Below are 17,705 nucleotides of genomic sequence, written 5' to 3' on the forward strand. Positions count from 1 at the left end.
ATTGCTTTTGACGTGGATTTTTGACTTCTGAGAAGGGATAAATGTTTTTTACGCTCTCCTATTGGCCAAAATTTGGTTTAAATGTACTTTATTCGATTCTCACTAGTAATATTGTTGTGAAAATAAACGCTTGATAATCGAGCGTAACACTGAGCAGCAAAGAAAACACAACTCATTACCAAGTAAATATTATGAGTAGATATTTAGAGAGTTTGTTTAGTGATTGTCGGTTCGAGTGTAACCACGTGTCACTTATTTTATAATGCTCTTTTAATTAAGTTTAAGCAAATGGTAGATAAGACAAATTTACTTGCTTAGCCCAACCTTCACTCTAAAAAAACTTAAAATTTTAAGTAGCCCTTTATGTTGGGCGACTGTCCAATAATTACAAAGAATGTGCAAAAAATGCTTATTCGATACAAGGACATTTGTGTTTTTTCAAAACATTTTTTGAAGCTTATGGAAGATATGGATTTATAAAAAAATAAATAGCGCAGCTCGCAACGACTCAGGCTAGCAACTCTGAGGTTGCGAGTTCGAGGAATCATATGCCGGATCTATTTTCTCATGATAAGTTTCCTCAAAGTATCATGATGGCCATTACAGAAAAAATTATAAAGCATATTATGCGTTACCTGCGGGCATTCCATCCCGCATGTGACAAGTGCAGGTGTATGGACTATTTAAAATTTGTTCAGGGACCAACTCGATTGTTTTTGATAAAAAAAGGTTTTGGGTGCTTTTTAAAATAAAAGATATCGCAAAGAATTCTATTGAATTGACATTAATTAATTTACATTAAATTTTATTCTTCTAAGTCTGAACATTATCGACTTAAATAAAACTAAAACACCACCCTGTTACAATATAGGAACAAATTTAGCAGCATTTAAGGAATCGCTGAACGACTCAATATCATTTAATATATCATTAAAAACAGAAGTTGATATAGAACTTGCAATGAAACACCTTATCGAAAATATAAATAAAGCAGCGCTATAAGCAACTCTATAACTCAGAGATCGTACATACAAAAAAATTCTGATTATAATAAAACAAATGATAATCGAAAAAAAAAACTTCATAAGCAAAAAAAAATTGAGGTTATGTTATGTATGCCCTTTATAAAAATATTGCTAAGTGTAAATAAAATAGTTATATTTAAAAATCTGTGAATACTTTCAACTATCATTAAATAAATAACATAATAGAATGATTAATCTGACTTTGGAAATACCCACAGTTTTCTTATTAAATACAAAAAAAATGATTAAAGATAAAAATACATAAAAAACCGAACCATCTGTTTGTTTTTAACATTTCGATCATTAGACCCAATATATAATTATAAATTAACCAACACGAGATAATTATAACATTAATTGATACTAACAATTTTCAATAAACATCTTTTATCTCACATCATCCTTTTTTACGAGCATAAAAACAGGATGTTTACGTTTAAAACTCTTCTCGTAAATGATTTATTTAGTGTAGTTGTTAATATAATTATCAATAAGACTCAATTTTGCCTATACATATATATAATACTATAGTACAAAAAACGGAATTCCCACTGTTTTTATACATCTCCGATACATACATATTTATGACTGCATTCATTCGAGGCTTTATTGTCAACAACGAGTGATTCATGCGATAAGTTTCGCATATATAATATATGCAAGCGGACAAGCAAGGCATAATTACTGTGAAATCCTACTTTTGTGCCAGTACTACCAAAAGTTTCGTGGCTCGCGGTCGTCTTGGACCAGAACGTTCTTGTTTTTGTTATTGGGTGATAATTAAATAACTCTGATAAATCAAAAATGAGGTTTTTAACACTGATTCTATTTGGAATGCTCATAATGAGCTTGACCTGTGACGGAGCCATATATCTAGAGATACATGCCAAGGACTTAAGTGAGTTTTTTTATTAATTTTAAATAAAAATTACCATATAATAAATATTATCATCTGACTTTCAGAAAATTCAAAACGTTGCTATTCATCCACGCATAAAAAGAGTATGAAGATAAACAAGGATTATCCTTTGCCTGACACGTGTGGGAAAATGTTTTGCGATTCCAAGTATACAATCACGTATGTAACGTAAGTATTACGTTATACTTATAAAATTATATAATAAGGATTTATTTTTATAAATATATTTTTAAATTGTTATAGATGTGGAGTCGCAGCGGTTGATCCACCGTGCAAAATTATAGAAGATATGAGTTTGCCTTATCCTGAATGTTGTCCTAAACCAAATTGTCCATATTGAGCGTTTATATTTGTTTGTGTTAGTGTATATATTATACATGGAAATTATTTCAAAATTGAGATAAATCATTGGTTGTCAACTAGTTATTTTGCAACATTCAGATAATGGAAAGTTCAAGAGGCAATTGTGAAACTATGATAACCTTAGTCATTAAAAGTCGATCCTATTAAAAAATATTAATTATATCAAGTCTGTTAAAATGTATTTTTTCTATATGCGAAAATATATGGTTGTATCGCATATATGTATATATGTTTCTTTTATAATACGCTTAATCTTGAAATATATAAAACCTGTTTGACTGTGTAAAATAGTTGTTAAAAATTAAACCACTTCGTCGCCAATTTACGAAAATATTCTTAAAATATTTTTAAGTCAAAAACAATTTTTTTTAAACATTTAGTTATGCATACACTTTTAATTTTTTTTTACATAAGCACATCACGTCTTATAATAAAATACCTTAATAATAATAATAACAACATATTTTATTACACAGTAAATATTTTTATATTTATTATATTATTATATAGCACAATGTAACAATCTAATATTAGATCTTTCAAATGTTATTACTCGACCGAATAGCATTAATGTCCGTTCGTGAATAAGTATGAATTATCTAGCACAATTGTCTAAATTTATGTTGGGCGTTCATTGTCAGAAATTTAGCCTTATCTTCATAACATCTTATATATCGTACATGTATATATAAGTGTAATGTTTTTTTATTATTATAAAAATTTCGATCACAGACTATTGAGTATCTTAGAACCAAAAATTTTCTATATAAAAAATATGTGACAGTACAAAATTTAGTTCATCTCACTATGTATATTTTCAACAGTGTTATTACTAAATTTACAAGCTAAATATGCACTTTGAATCCTTTCATCTCACTAACTGTAAAAGCAAATTATTAATTTAATGAACGATTACTAACTCCCAATTACTCGCTTATTATGATGATGCATACGAGTCGTTACTGACTAATTAAAAGTCATGATCAGTATTTAAGATAAGATATCTACTTTAAGTAACCTAAATAACTTAATCAGCACAACAATTAGCTGTACTTTAAACTAAATTAATCAATATAAAATATTATACCAGTTAATTTTAAACCATGTGATTACATTAATAAATTATCGAGTTTGTGATTATTTGTTAATTTAAAAAATAAAATATTACTTTTATTAATATGATTTTAATTGTGTTTTAGTTTGTTATTAGTAAACATTGGAATTTTCCGTATGATAAGAACTAAACATTATAAGAGTTTAAGGATAATATACTAACGATAGCATTTAAATATTTTTTCTTAGATTATATAAATATTTAACATAATCAGGTAATGGTATTATTATTCTCAGAGAGCTCTTAGATTCGATTCTCTATTAATTTGAGAATCTAACTTAAGAATAATATTGGATTTCGAAGACCAGAGAAGACAGACGATGATGTCCTTAATGCAGAAATGGAAGCATATCCTACTCAAACTATCCATCAGCTGGCCGAGAAACTAAACCAGTTCGATTCAAAATTTTGGAAAAGCTTAGAGACAGCGTGTATGGGTTCTACATGAATTGAGCAAAGAAAACGTGTATGGATCTTGAAGCTGAGTCGACTTTTCTCGATCATTTGATAATCAGATATAAAAAATGAGTTTTAGGTGACAACAATTGTCATACAAGACAATGGTTATCCAAAGGTCAATTAGCAAAACCTACCTTGAAGCACAGGCTTAATTGAATATAAAAAAGGCCTGCAATTGTCGAAAAAAAAATAGTTGTAAAAAACAGCAATCTGCGTCTCCATGTGTCAAAAATGACTCTTGATAAAATCAAGGTACTGGGCTGGAAGATTTTATCTCATCCACCTAATTTTTCAGACCTTGCTACTTTCGCTCTGATGCAACATTTCTTAGACGGAAAAAATACAAAATGCAGATAAAGGCAAAAAGGAAGCTCTTAAATCTAGGACTCCAACATTTTATACTAATGGAATTAAAATATGCCATGAGGTGGGGATAAGATAATATCTACAAAAGAAAATTATATTTTAAGTCATTAAAAAAATAAATGAGTTTCATTAAATGATAACTAGATCATTTCGAAGGGCTTAGTCCTTTTCAGCTGTTTTTTTAAGTTGTCTACATTGAGGAGTTTGCTGCCTCGATGTTGACGTGCTGTTGGAGCCTCGCTTCATATTTAGCAGCAAAACGTTTTATAGTATGTCATATCTCGAACATACCACGAAGCATTGCTAATGTTTCGTAGCATTTTATTTAAAAAATAAAATTTATAATAAACATTTAAAATTGATTTATTTTTGTTTCATCAAAAAAGTTCAGTTTATTATCATGCGTTAAAATTTTTTAAAAAGCCCAATAATACAATAGATAATATTTCCCATGGGTAATATCATATATATATATATAGAAAACTTTCAGTTAATTTATACTACTTTTATGTAACATCCATTGATTTTTCAACGGGTACGCATCATTATTTTATACATTTAATATAATACAAAGGAAAAATCTAAAGGATACAAAAAATGGTTGGAGCTTTATTATTTTATTTTATTACGTACAAATACTAGTTTGAGAAACTACGATCACATTAGATCTGACGCAATATATTTTGTTGAATTCCAGTTCAAGAACTCCAATGAATAATGATTAATACTAATATTTTAACAGATTAGTTTACAGCGAATCGAACGAAACTATTTAAATGCTTTCAACGTATCTTTTTAGACTCATAAACATCTATCATCAATTTACAGTAAATATTTACGATTATATAGATAGATGCCGTTTAAAATTTATTTTTATTTAAAAGTTGTGGATCTAAAAAGGTGCGATTCGATATTAAAATGCTCTGGTGGAAAAACACTGCCCTTAATGTAATTTTAGTTGAACCTTTCGCCCAATAGCCATTTGAAAGCTCTTAAAACATATTACAACAAAATTAATTGCGCGTGACACATTTTTGAAATACAATTATTTTAAAATTGAAAATAAAAATGATATGCTTTTGGCGATGAAAGAAAACAGTTAAATTAATTTAAGATCAAACCTAAACAAAATCTAGATTATATCGGTTGAATTAGATTTTTATTGTCGTTTTTAAAACTTAGTTCTACAAAACGAAAATTGGCTGGAATGTTTATCTCATCCACCTCATTCTCCATACCTTGCTCCTTCCGATTATCATTTATTTCGACTTCATAGATAGAAAAAATCCAATATGTAAACAGGACTATCGTAATATTTTGAATCAATGCCTCCAAGATGTTATTCTAATGGAATTAAAAAATAACTATAGGACAATATTATATATTTAGAAATAATTTTTATTTTAAATTAATAAAATAAAATAAAAACATATTATTTGATTTCATTAAAAAATTACATTCATTTCGGGATTACTTAATAAAAAGCTAAATTATTTTAAAATAAATTCACAGATTACAAAATGTATAGTAACTTAATAAATCTAACACAAAAATGTTAATAACAAATCTCAAAGGTCGTTAATCATTTGAGTTTTCTGAGCCGAGATAAGTATTATGTTGTAATCTCTATGTATGATATATAAAATCAGTGTATATATGTTTAGCCTCTATACAAACCTAAACCATTTGACCTATCTAAATACATGTTGTATAATTAGGACCCTGCTTAAACATAGGCTTCCTCCCACATCCACAAAATTCGTTAATTTTGAATTGAAAAACACACTACTGCCATGAAAAGGTAAAGATTATAGCCAAACAATACTGCAAGGAAAATGCCAAGAATTTCTAACCCAATCTTCAATCACAATACACATTAGCCTTCTGTGTTACTACATACATATTTAATACACACCTCAGTCTAGCGTATGTATTTTCCTACACATACTATATATTATTATTACATCGAATGCGTGCGTTTGAGTAATAAGTTCAATAGGGTTCGCTCACAATGGCTCATTGTGGCCATTGTAAGCCATAGGCAAATTATTCAATCCGCAGAATATAGCAGTAGTATCCGGATAATGTTCCGGATTTCTGGCACTTGCGGTTTCTGGGTGAAAAAGCACATCTGCAACGCGGAAGCCTAATGAAGACACTCTGTCATTCGAAACGTGGCATTAACGCGCTCTTGTACCTGAGAGCTTATGCATGCATGTACATGTATGCTGAAGCCATTAGAAAACATTTAGCGAACTTGACTAGAGGTTCAGTGACATGAGCTGGGGGGGTTGTAACGACGCGACATAATATATACTTACACCATTGTGTATTGCCAATGGAGTGTAATACTTTTAACGATTTTCCGGGCGACAGGTGCTGCAATTAACCAATTTGGCGCATTTGGTTTTGCATGAAAATTGGTATTTTTTTATCTCAAATAATTGAGTAACAATCAACTGAACATTCAGTTTTGGCCAATACTTTTGTCACTTAAAAGCTGGATGTATATTGATATTATACAGATAAACATAGAGTGGAATGGGTGTGATTTTGCAAACAAGTAGACACCGGAAAAGCAAATAATGTTTATTTTATAAAGGCGGTGGAGTTAAAATATCAGGCCTTAGAATACAGAAAGTCTTCGCTGACGTATCGAGTTGTATAATTGTCTGATTGGATCGTCGTGATGTGTTTTCACCATGGTTCTCTATGGACAATCCACTGATGACCCTTGTGTCGATACGGTCTGTGCCTTCTTCGCCCAAGTATCACATATTTTATACTGCTGATTAGAGACAGCTCTGGCGAATCGAAAGTGAGGACGTTTGCGAGTCAATTGCCTCGTTTCTTGGACACGCTTAAAAACCACAGGATAAAAGACATTATGTACATAATAAAATTTATTGTTTAGCGCGCGTCCTTTCCAAATAAAGAGTAGTTTTCCACGGTACTTATGGATGACTAACGTCTTGAGATGGATATGCCATTAGGTAGCCAGTACGATATATGCAAGTATTAACACAATTGTTTGGTCACGGATCTCCCTTCTATTGTTGTGTATATAATGTATATGGCTTGACTTTTGAGACTTTTGTTTGATCGAAATGATCGTTAAAATGACCTCTAAATTGTAAAAAAAAATGTGCAGGTGGTTAAACCTCCTCCCCCCCCCCCCAGCCTCCCCAAGTTTTTTTTATATTAACATTATTTTTCATATTTATACCAAAAAACTAACACAATGTTTAAAAAAACATCTTAAATATAATATGTAGATATGTAAATATAATAATAACTACACAGAAATCAGTAATAAATCATAAGTTAACTTCAATTAACAAAGAACAAAATCTATCTTGCAAATAATTTATGCTTTAAAATACCGACTTTTTGGGCCATTTTACGTTGAGAAGTTATAAAAAAGTTTAGTAGTAAGCACAAAATAAAATCGCTTACAACTTTATAATAGAAATGGTAATATTAAACAAGAAAAAAATACGGATGGAGAATTTATACATTGATGACCGCACAAAATTTTCAACAAAATCTCTATGGAAGAAAATGCGAAACTAAAAGTTCTTGATTTATTTGGTAAACGAGAAAAGCCTAAAAAGTTTAGCAAAATTACTATGTTACTATATTGCCGCATATTAATATTTAATATTTGTTTTATTTTTTATCAAAGGTATCTCTCTGAGAATTTTAGCATGTAGCTATATTGGTTTGCCGATAAATGTTCAAATCATAAGTAGAGGCCTAATAAACCGTACAGCCTGTAATATTCGTAAAAAAATATATTACCAGTCATTTTCTTCAAAAAATCCTATATTATACTTTTCCTTAATATTTTAATTAAAGAAAGCTTTGATGTTCAATATCAAACCAGCGGGTATTTAAATAGAATATATATAAATGTATAAGATAATAAACACAGAGCTGATTTAATTAAAAATATTTTCATTAAATGATTCTGATTAATCTGGGATTCAATAGCCAAATAAAGTTTTTTATGTAAACTTTGTCAAGTAAATTGAATATTATCTTAAATCAACTTACATGTGAATAAGTGTGGAAAATATTGTTTAAAAATATATGTTATTGCATAAAGCAGCAGCGCTTTTATCGCTTCCTATTCTTTAATTTTAAAAACCTCAAAAAATGCTATTAAATATATTTCAGACCACAGTACTATTTTTTACTATTTTTTTTATTCTAGTGAAAAAATCTGACTAAAACCACCATATTAATACATAAGAATGTTCAATCGACACATTAATTCGACATTAGATCGAAAATTCATCTTGCAATCCTAGACTCCAGTGTCTTTATACAAAACAGTTCAAAAATATTTTATAATTCACACACACGCATTTACTATACGTCATCTGAAACATGCATTAACACACCTATAGTTGTACAGCCTTGAGAAAACCTAGATAAAACAACGTCCAGAATATGACGAATTGCCGAGAGTGCAATAAATTGAATCTCAACGCTCCTAGAAATGGGATACGTATACGACTCGTAAAATTATATTATATTTTATATATAATACATATAATACACGTTGCTGCCGTATCAGCTATGGGTTGTGTGGTACATACCCTTCGGCTACCAATATATGATGGCATTATTGTTTGAGTTATTATAAACAAATTCTAGAAAATCTTAAAGATTTTCTCTTTTATATATAAAGTTATATTTTATAAAATTATTTTTTAGTGAATGTAGTATACATAAATAAGAGTTTTTTAATTTATAATAAATAAATAATTAAGCATATATATTTATATGATTAAAATTTTTTAAATATACATATTGGAGTAAAAGAAGAACCTGAGTATAGTTTTTCAGGTAAGAGACTAATTTTCAAAAATCATTAAAAAATGGAAAAATTTTACTGCTATGTTTTTATGAATGCATACAATATAAATATTTCCAAGATAAAAGGATTTAAATGAAATAATTTAAGGTACACCTACTTTCACAAATATTATCTTATTTTTTGAGAATTATGTATTCAATATATTAATGTATTAAAATTTATGCTTTATAAATGAGAATAAACAAGTTTAGATATAACTAAAAATAATATGAAAAATAAATAAAGAATTTACTATTTATTTTATATTAATTTAATCCTATATCGATTTTCGATATTTACAATAAAACATTTTTAAATATATCAACAGATATCGCTTGTAATGTAATTTTATTAAATAGATAATAGAAGAGAATCGGTAAAGTAGGTTTCTACATCATTATTATATATGCATATAAATCATTAATAAAAACGAATATAATTTATTTAACTAGCATAATTATTATATATAGCTAACCTAACCGATAATGGACCATGAATATAAAAATAATCTATATTTACATATTTCAAAATATTTTGTAGTTGTTTTTTTAAAAAATGGGAACAAAATAATTATATGTACATAATATTAATAATAAATATATTTTGTGTTAAGAGTGACATCATCACACCAATTATAGATCAAAATACTAGTGATAATAAATCACATAAATGCAGTATATCAACGTTTTTAAGCTATATTGTCATCTTTATATGAAATATTTTCAATACCATATTAAGACAACATTGAAGTTGAGCAAAATAATTAATTAAGAACTAAGTGTCTCGTTCGAATATTAAATACTTTGTTAAATATTTATTAAAAACAGGTTTATGTTCCTTAACTTATTTAAATTATATTTTATTTTAGAAATAATAGAAATATTTTAGAAATATAGAAGTGATTAAAGTGTTTTCCTAATTAAATTTCAAATGTATCAGGGTAGGTTTTTACATTTATGTATAGATATACAATATATCTAGAATTTTGAATACGCGACATCGCGAAAATTAATTTTAAAAATATTTTTTAAAAAAATAATATAAATATCGACAAATTTTCTTAATCCTTGAACATTTATTTATTAAAAAAAACTAATGAATTGCTTTTAAAAACTTATGTATAACTATTTTTTTTTATATAATTTATTTCATTAGCAAATAAATACTGAGTAACATACTGAAACAGTCAGATTAAACAATAAGGTCATCAGAATTATATTCAGCTAGCTAACTAAAAAGGTTATCTCAAATATACAACAGATTTTTTCAACTGCGTATATAATTTTCTCTTAATAATAACCTGTTGTTTATTACATTATGAATAAAAACCGATTATTGTCTTAGCACCGATTTAAAATAAACACAAAAATATAAATAGACGAAACACAATTGCCTTGTGTAATTTTCGACTTTCGTTCCCCGAAAGAATCCCTTAAGTTATTTATTTTAAGTGTTTTCCATTGTTCGTTTTCATTTTACAAATCCGACTTATACCCCAAGGATTTGTACTTATAAATATAATATTCATGAAAGAACGGATCTTGGATATTTTTGTGTTTATTTATAGAAAAATATTTTCAGAGGGTTATGATTTGGTCATTTACGAACTTTCTTTGCCGATATTATCTACTTTACGAGTCTACCGATTCATAATGTCCTTTGACAAACTTTGTCTAACAGATGTCACAGATTTCTTATCACGAAACTTTATTTAAGATGTTACTTTGTATACGTTCATAAACATCATACAACATTGAAAAATATATATTTATGATAATAAATATAAAATATGTTGCTATAACACCAATGAAAGCCATGAAAGGATATTGATGATTCATGAGATTTAATATTTATACAGTTGCTTGCAATTTTCCGTGCGCAAGACTTAATATTTTTTACAGGGCTTAATAAAAATGACTCACGCTGAGATGATGATCGTCTGATGATGTTCTCGAGGAAGGTGTTTTGCGGGGCGACCAGCCCCCGCCGGCCCCCGGGCATGACGCCCCCCGCCTAGCGTCGCCCCCGCCCGCTCGAGCCCTTCACACCTTTCGACCTGCACATGCAGACCGGAACTCCTTCTGCTAAACAAAAAATATACAAGTAAATTTCTGCTATTATTAAATATGACATAAATAAATACTGACCTGCGTATTCCAAAATCGCTCACACCAAACCACACAATAGTTTCTATACGAATAATGCATATTTATTTGCTTGATAATGCATTTAGAGAGTAAGCTCTGTATTACATCGATTTAAATAATAACTTTGTAATTTTTCTTTTTCATCTTGTTCGCCTTTTTTCTTGGCATGTTTGTCCGTGCGTGCGTTGTAGTTTTTCTCTCACAGTTTTTCTTTTATATATTTTTTTATTTAAATAATTACCACCTAAGAAAATATGAACACGTAAGATTAATAAGAGCAATTACGTAATTAATCATAATCATATTACATATGGTTAAAATAACGTTGCAACGTAAGGACTGCCAATTTAATACTTCATTTAACTGATTAAATGTATTAGTCTTATTTTTTTAATGATGAAATGATATCTTAAAAGTCATACGATTTATTTTTGCGCATAACATTATCAAAAACTAATATAGCTATATTATATATTTTACTGTTAGTTTTAGAAAAAGAAAAATTCTTAAAATATTATATTATTATCTATCATTAGGTACAAAAACTCATTTTGCTCATAATATTATGCAAATTTATTTACTTATTAGTGAAACTATAAAAATAATTATGTAGCCATCAAATATTTTATAACACACAACTCAAACTCAAAGTATTGAAGCATAATATATTATACTTCAATTGGTTCTCAAAACGAAAGTGTTATATTAAAGTTTCATCTCATAATTTCCTGCTAATTGCTCATATTTCGTTGGTTGAAGAAACGAGTGCAACAATTGTCTGAATGCTGGCTGCATGGTTGTGATTCGCCAGCGAGCTTTGCAACTTTTGATACTTAAATTGGCTCTCCATTGAAGAGAGATCAGATACACCAAGCAATCACCACAGTAGTGAGAAATCAACCTCCACTTCGCTGTCGCTGCCACAACTACAAGATCTCTGAGGACCATATATTGGACATCATCCCTTCGCCAGCTTCTCCACTATCTTAATTTTTTTAATAAGAGAGCAAGCGTTTCAAACTTCAAAAGTAAAGTTGAATTTTAATTTTACCTGCTGCCGTAAAAATAACAACACGGTACACTAAAAAAAATTATCATAATACGTTAGACTATTTACAATTAAATATTATTCGTATTGATTTAAAAGAGATAAATAAAATTAATACCAGCCATTGCAAAACTCCACAGCTGTAGAATATTAATAATTTGAAAATATGAGTAATTTCGGCAATTTTTGCAAAATATTTTATATATTATTTTGCTCATCGTTTAATAATTGTTATGGTAGTTATAAATATTATAAAGATAAGAAGACAAATTTTGCAAATCAAAAAAGAGAACAAAGTAAATTATTAATGATACATCGAAGAAAAATTGATCAAAAACACTATAATTTTTTTTTGCAGTTAAAAATTTTGAAATATCTCATCTTAAATATAAATGAATGCTTAAAGAAAATTTCCAAATAATTAATTGTTAAAATATTCAAATATTTGGATTGAAGTGCCTACTTACAGCCCATTAAAGTATATATTTAATTATTTCTTCAACGATGATGCTGGATCCGATATTTTTCCTCAATGATATATTGAATTTTAGCAACAAAAAATTTCACAGCTCGTGCTTTAAAACATCCAATAAATTATATTATGCACCAAAAAAAATATTCATTATTATTTGTATAATTCTGTAATAGAAAGCGTAACATAAAAAAAAGCACTTTAAGAATGAAATTTTGAGATAAATCACTAAATGGGAGTACCCAAGAAATAAAAATCACCTTCAGAGTCGCAAAAACGTTGCCAAAAAATATTTATGCGACCCTACCAGAAATTAAATCGGTGTTATTTCTACAGCCCTTTGCAACAACTGAACAATATAATTTAACTATATTTAAAATAAATAAAAAAACAAAAAATATATAGCTATATTATTATATATAAATAAATGAATTACAAAGTCATGCTCAAGATGAAAGACGGTGTTCTCATTCATTCAAATAAAAAACCATAAAGTCACCAAATAATTGATTCATTTACGGATTGATACTATGAATAAACCTAAATCACAAACTCGGTGTATTTATTAAGATGACTAGATTAACATTAAGTCATAATTCTTCAAAATAGACCTGATCAATTTATTTTTTTATATTAAATCACAGCGCCATTATAGGTGCGGATATTTACTATTCGCCTAATTGGTTAAATAATATTTGTTTTCTATTCATCAATGATGTTCGCTAGGTACATATAAAAGGTTCGCAAGAATTCGCTAATTCTTTATTTCAGCGACTATTAGACTCTTCCGCAATTGACAACGCCGCCCAATACTGATACCCGATTGGTATACATAAGTTAATTTTGTAATAACATATATACCTGATAGATCTACCAAACGTCTCACTGTCTTTCAGGTCACTAGATCGCAAAACCCGAAAAATACAATTATTTTTTTTCCACAACTGGGTAAAATAATTCGACAGTTTTGCTTGTTTGTATAAAAATAGTTTCCTTATACTTAAATTATTTTTGAAGTACATTTTTCAACTTTACAAGACAAATTTTATTTATTTATTTATGTTTATTAAATCTTCCGTTGTAAACTGACAGGCGTAAGCCCAATGCGTTACAACGTACAAATCTGTATTAGCTGAATAAAGCAATCAGACATAATGTAGACCTACAAGTATTAACCATAAGACTGAAAGTCTGCGAATCGGTGACATCTATATTATTAATTATAAATTATTATTTGCTATAACAATTTATAATCAATAGATGTGACTGCAGCTGGAACCGGTTTTTTTTAATAATGGTGCATTTTTATAAATAAAAATTTAATGCCGCTGCTGGGGCCCGAACCCGCAACCTCAGAGTTACTAGTCTTAGACGTTACGGACTACGCAATTCCGTCCTATGTTATTAAAATATTATTGAAAGTAAATATATATTTTTATTTTTTAATATCTGCTATTTTGAAACAATATGGCGGATCAGGATAGTTAACAAAGTTAGCCGAGGTATACAAAAAAGCAATCAGAAACGTTTGATTTAATGAAATATGAATTACCAAACTATCGGTAGCTTTAAGTTGTTATTTTCATAGTCGAGTAAAGCGCACTGAATATTCATTACATAAGTTCCGAAATAAGACCCTGCAATTGAGTGTAATTAATCGACATAAACTGTAAGTTATCTAAAAACAGTTGTGGCTGGGAATCTTTAAAGCTTATCTTAAGCTCGAAGAGGCTGGTGGATTGAATAATGTATGTCTGTATGTCAGCGATGATTTAAATCATTGCGGACATACAGACAGTAAAAAACTACAATATATATAGAGAGGAAAGATGCGGAAAATTTTCTATTTAAAATTTCAATATACCAGTTGCTCTCACAATGACGCGTAATAACCCGTCTATCGCCTGGTTATTCCGCGCAAACGTTTCAGTTAACTTCGTTGGTTAGTAGTTAACTTGTACAGCATTGTACACACACCGTTTCGCGTTGCACATGCAAAGCGCGCGTTTAATCCGTTCCGATTGCAGTTTGCTCGTGCAACACGCTCTCAGGGGGGCGTATGGGGTCTGTGGCGACCCCGCAATGGAAACTACGGCCCTGCGTTCCGCGCTTTTATAAATAGAATCCTTAGCATAAATAATATTCAGTGTAACCTGGATTCTAAAAATAAAACCGGGAGACGGCCGGCCCGGGGGTTTGGGGCCGCTGCGCCGCTACTAGCTACCACACTACTACACTGCGAAAGGGGTTGTATGACGCGCCGGGGTAACTCGGTCACGGGGGCAATGACAGCAACAACCCGCTGATCGATGAAAATATTTTTCATTGTTTTCCAATCTGGTAACACCGGACGTTGAGTTGGCGGGCAATTAAATGTTTGTTTTTTCACGTGGAGTATTTTGCTTCTTTTTTATTTTGATTATGCGCATAATCAAAGCTGCATGTGAAGCAGCTTTTGATGCACATGGTCGATATGTTCGATTACGCTAATTGGGCAAAATATACCTATTGCGTGATTTGTGTTACCAAATTTATATCAAAGCCAAATTAAAATAATTTTGTCATAAATAATACAAAATTGAATATGCATATGTAGCAGTGCTATTCAAAGTATCTTGTGTAACTGACCTGCGTCATAAAACGTTGATATGCCGATTCTAATTTCTGTGATTTGAATAAGGAAGAGGAGTTTTTTTATTCCTTTTATAATCTGTCACTACAGCTAATAAGTAATATTTTTTATATATTATATCGAATTTTGTGGTAAAAAATTGGTAACAATTAATAAAACCGCTCGAAATTATTTGCTTTACTATTTAATTGTCTATTGATGTTACTCACAATGTGCTCAACCTTTTTAGCAACTGTCCTCGGCAAAAGACACTTTTTTGGTACAACATTCAAACATGACTTACTTAGTTCACAGTTTCGTTTACTTTTTATCGGAATTTGATGAAAAATCCGTTTCAAACTTTCCGACTTTTCTGCGAGTTGTGAATATCATTTCGAGTGCTTAGTCTGGTAATGACGACGTATATTGTATTCTTTTTAGTAAAGGCATAATGTCTATAGTGAAAAAACTGGCCCATCCTGTATTATATTTAACATTTACATGCGCTCTTTCATTAGACATAAATATATACATTTTCTATTAAATACGGAACTGACAATATACAGGCTTTTAGAATATAGGAATTTTCCGACTCCTTATTTCAGTTTATAAAATGTATAAAACGCGCTAATTTGAATAAGAACATTATAGAATTTTCTTAGTAAAATTTCATTCAACATCTTCTTATATTAAATATTTCACCTCAAAATTATTATTATTACATAAAGTATTATATTAAATACTAAAGTTGGAAAGTTGATCAATATTTGAGTCCTGTTCTAAGCAAATATTATCATATATAAATTTTAAAAAAAAATATGTTGTAGGAACCAACCTTTTTACAACAAAAATTTACGCTCCTGCCATCTAAATATTATATTAATAAATATTGGTAAAAAATCGGATGAACACAATATCTCAGAATAAATTAACCTTTCATCCACGCGCGCATCTGCTAATCATGCGTGACGAAGAGATAAAAATGGCAAATTTAAGGAAACACGTAGGGACAAGGTGATCAAAAAAATATGTCTTAAAGATTCATGCGGTAAAATAGAAATAAAGTTCGATTATCAATAAGCCACAGATTATGGCACTAAAATCTTACTTCCGCAGAAAAGCCAAAATTTTAAGTAAAATTTTTTTTATACATTGTATATAAGATATTCTCTATGCGCTGAAGTGGCTCATTAGTAAAGAATTTGTAATATTAAATATTTTAAACCTAGCTCGATTTAACTAATCATTCGTGTGATTGTGAAAATCTAGGTAGACATAATCTGTGATTATCTAACAGAATTATATAATAATCACAGATATCAATAAAAATTGAAAAATACTTGAGTTCATATGGGATTCGAATATATGTCTCTCAGCTAATAGTCACCAACTTATACCACTCGTCTACCGTACTGATGAAATTATGTTAATGCATAAAATAATTACCTTTAAGTAGCACGTGACGTTCGCTTATTTTTTACTCAAGAATTGTATGCTACGGTTAATTTTTGATCAAGATAAAAAAATCCATAACTGGTCGGTCGACAAATGGTTCATCAACTCGTCGACCGACCCCAAGAATCAGCGGATATTCGGTCACGGCCAGTAACAGCAAGCTATTACACATAATGATTTTAGGGCGTAGCTACATCGATTTTAACCGACGGTCCTGGTATTGGGATAGCTGCAACTTCCAAACCGCCTCTTCCTGGTATCGATACAGAGTTTGAATTCGATACAAAAGTGAACGTCACGAAACGACTTTTATGTCTAACCTAATTCCGCGATTGCCAATTAATTAATATATCGATCAAATATAAACATATGCGACAATATAAAAGGTACAATGCCACCACGCGTCTTCTTTATTGATCACCACCATTTAAGTAATTTATGTTAATATAATATAATCGAACATTATTTTATGTCATATGTAATATATATTATATTATACATATGCAATGCCAAAAATTCCTTAGTTCAAAATTATTATATAAGAAAATCAATATTTTTTACCTTTTTCTATTTTATGTAAAATTTAAAATAAATATAATATTTTATTTATAAGTGACACTAAATGGTTATTATGAATGTATTAGGTTCATAATTCATGTACAGTACATATAAATTACGATTATTTTATAAAGATAGAGTCACAATATTGTAATTATATTTATTTAATGATACATTACACATAAAAAAATACTGTCTACTTCAGTTATATTAAGTAAAGTGTAGTGCATTTCTGAAATTACTTTAAACAAACACCGACTCTAAAGTTAGTAATAGTTTATTTTTCTGGCGACTCAGCTAAAAT

At 29.2% G+C, this 17,705-nt stretch overlaps 1 protein-coding gene and 1 long non-coding RNA gene across 5 annotated transcripts in view; one reads left to right on the top strand and one right to left on the bottom strand.

The window, feature by feature from the left end:
* Positions 1-17,705, bottom strand: part of eag (potassium voltage-gated channel protein ether a go-go) — a 142,367-nt gene that overhangs the window by 112,131 nt on the left and 12,531 nt on the right. For 3 of the 4 annotated variants that reach the window (XM_088195967.1, XM_088195966.1, XM_088195964.1), the window contains exons 2-3: positions 11,258-11,501; positions 11,033-11,194 (exon numbers count right to left, since the gene is read on the bottom strand). In XM_088195967.1, the coding sequence (XP_088052093.1) occupies positions 11,033-11,111 (79 nt within the window). In that variant the 5' untranslated portion in view covers positions 11,112-11,194; positions 11,258-11,501. The remainder of the gene's footprint in view (positions 1-11,032; positions 11,195-11,257; positions 11,502-17,705) is intronic. The other variant, XM_088195965.1, reaches the window with a different exon arrangement.
* On the top strand, positions 72-2,595 carry LOC148231000 (uncharacterized). The gene is made up of 3 exons (XR_015811204.1): positions 72-1,923; positions 1,989-2,112; positions 2,188-2,595. It is a non-coding gene; the product is annotated as an uncharacterized LOC148231000 (long non-coding RNA).

This window comes from Plectrocnemia conspersa, unplaced genomic scaffold (assembly GCF_051122295.1).
Source record: "Plectrocnemia conspersa isolate PC_06_02 unplaced genomic scaffold, ASM5112229v1 ptg000010l, whole genome shotgun sequence".
Lineage (NCBI taxonomy): Eukaryota > Metazoa > Arthropoda > Insecta > Trichoptera > Polycentropodidae > Plectrocnemia > Plectrocnemia conspersa.